This window comes from Octopus bimaculoides, chromosome 27 (genome assembly GCF_001194135.2).
Source record: "Octopus bimaculoides isolate UCB-OBI-ISO-001 chromosome 27, ASM119413v2, whole genome shotgun sequence".
Taxonomy (NCBI): Eukaryota; Metazoa; Mollusca; class Cephalopoda; order Octopoda; family Octopodidae; genus Octopus; species Octopus bimaculoides.
The window spans coordinates 16,564,152-16,567,027 of NC_069007.1; the positions used below are offsets into that span (position 1 = coordinate 16,564,152).

Consider the following 2,876-nt stretch of genomic DNA (forward strand, 5'->3'; position numbering starts at 1 on the left):
TATGCGCACGTGTGTGTGTGTGTGTGTGTGTGTGTGTGTGGTCAGCAAGGTGGAATGGTAGTACCTGGGTCAGATCCAGTGGTCATTGCAGGACTAGTTAAGTCCTGCAGTCCTGTAGAGTAAATGAGAAAATATATCAACAAAGTTAGCCCCTAAACGATAAATATATAAACAGTGATGGTGGTGATGATGATAATGACATAACAATGGTGGTGATGATGATGACAATAATGGTTATGATGATGATGATGATGGTGGTGATGATTCACATCTACACCATGCCAAATATCTAAAGGCACAGTCGATTGAGTCAAACCCCAGTGTGCAGATGGCTTAATTCATTTTATCAACCCCAGGAGAACGAAAAGTAAAGCTGATCCACCACTAGAGTTTGAACCTGTACTATAAAAGGATGGAACTAAATTACCTAACAACAACAACAACAAAATAATAATAATAATAAGAAGAAGAAGAAGAATCGTGATTTCACATTTTGGTAGAAGGCCAGCAAGTTAAGGGAAGAGAAAATCAATTACATTAACCCCAGAACTCTATTGGTATTCATTTTATCAACCCCCAAAAGGACAAAAGGCAAATTCAACCTTGGTGGAATTTGAACTCAGAACGTGAAGATGGATGAAATGCATGTTAATGATTTTGTCAGCTCACTGCCTTAATAATAATAATAATCCTTTATACTACAGGCACAAGGCCTGAACTTTTGCAGGGAGGGAGCTTCACTGGTATTTAATTTATCAACCCCGAAAGAATGAAAGGCAAAGTCGACCTAGGCAGAATTTGAACTCGGGACGTAGCGGCAGACGAAATACCACTAAGCATTTCGCCCAGTGTACTAATGACTCAGCCAGCTTACCACTTTAATGATAATAATTGTTTCAAATTTTGGCACAAGGCCAGCAATTTTGAGCAGGTGGGGTCCCCAGTATTCAACTGGTACTTATTTTAACAACACCTGAAAGGATGACAGGCTGAGTCAACCTCAGTGGAATTTCAACTCAGCATGCAAAGGCAGACAAAATGCCATGAAGCATTTTGCCCAACGTGCTAATGGTTCTGCCAACTTGCCACCTTAACAATAATAATAACCCTTTCTAATATAGGAACAAGGCCTGAAATTTGTGGGAGGGGGTTAAGTTGATTACATTGACCCCAGTACTCAACTGGTACTTAATCTATCAACCCCGAAAGGATGAAAGGCAAAGTTGACCTCGGCGGAATTTGAACTCAGAACATAAAGACAAGCGAAATACCGCTAAGCATTTCGCTTGGCTTGCTAACAATTCTGCCAGCTTGCCCCCTTAATAGTAATAATGATCCTTTTTACTGAAGGCACAAGGCCCCGAATTTGATGGGAGGGGACTAGTTGATTACATCAACTCCAGTGTTTCACTGCTACTTAATTTATCAACCACGAAATGACGAAAGGCAAAGTGACCTCAGCAGAATTTGAACTCAGAACACGAAGACAGATGAAATACTGCTGAACAATTCTACCAGCTCACCACCTTAATAATAATAATAATAATAATAATAATAATAATCATAACAACAATAATGATAACCCTTTCTACATCAGGCACAAGGTTAGCAGCTTGGTGGGGAAATGGCAAGTTAATTACAATTACTTCAACATCAATACTTGACTGTTATTTCATTTTATCTCCTAGAAATGATGAAATTCAGCAAAGTTGACCCCTACAGGAATTAAACCCCAGAATGTAAAGAACCACAAAAAATATCCCAAGGTATTTTGACACAAAATACAATTCTGTCAATCCAACAACGGAAAATAAAAAATGAATAAAATAGTTTCTGATAACTTAGACTTTGTGAAGGTGTGTGGTCAAGTGATTAGGGTGTGGCACTCATAATTATAAGATCAAGGTTTCGATTCCCAGACCAGGTGGTGTGTTGTGTTCTTGAGCAAAACAACACTTCATGTCATGTTGCCCCAGTTCACATATTTGTAAATGAGTTCCAGTAATAACTGGGAAGATAATTGCATGACGGACCAGTGTCCCAGTCAATGAGTGGGGAGTTGTAATCTCAATTAAACTGGGTTAAATTCCCACCTAACAAGTCTTAGTGCTCATGACAGCTCAAGGTCAAAGCTTATACTTTAGTAGCACACAGTCAAAGTAGTAGAAGTAGTAGTAACAGTACTGGTGGCGCTGGAGTTGGAGTTGGGTTTCCCCCAAACAAGAAAACTTTTGCTTAGCACATATAAAATGAAAAATACAGGAAAAGAGTAGTGAATGAAAACAAAAAAAAAAAAAACTAAGATGAATGCACATTATATATATATACATATATATATATACACACACACCTATAGTTATTACACATATACTTAATATACAATTATTATACATATGCACTCTCATATATATATATATAAAACACAATTACCATTCATATGCATAAATATACTCATATAAATATATATATATATATATATGCATATATAGACTCATATATATATACATACACAAGTGTGTATATATATAATTGCATCCATTTTTACACACACATATTTTTTATATATTCATAATCTGGAGACTGGTAGCAAATAGCCGCAGTACTCAAAACAAAAAAAATATCAAATTTAGTGCTAGACAATAGGTGGATTTACTCAAGTATCCTGTCAGAGAAAACCGTGTTGCACAAGCTGAAGCTGAACATCAAATGAAAATAGAATTATTTCTCCAACAACCTAATAAGCAAAGATTGGCTCTATGTGATAGCAGAAGGCAGAAGACACCTGTCCAAAGTACCGTGCAGTGGAACTGAACTCAAAGCCACATTGTTAATAGCAGAGCAGAAATTTAACTAAAGTGATCAATAAAGTTAGGTTC

General features: G+C 36.8%; 1 protein-coding gene across 1 annotated transcript in view; it reads right to left on the reverse strand.

Annotated features, from left to right (window-relative positions):
• Window positions 1–41: 41 nt before the first annotated feature.
• The window catches only part of LOC106877214 (phosphatidylinositol-binding clathrin assembly protein), a 91,224-nt gene continuing 88,389 nt past the window's right edge, over window positions 42–2,876 (reverse strand). Inside the window, exon 17 of the mRNA XM_014926067.2 lies at window positions 42–112. Coding sequence (XP_014781553.2) covers window positions 42–112 — 71 coding nt within the window. The remainder of the gene's footprint in view (window positions 113–2,876) is intronic.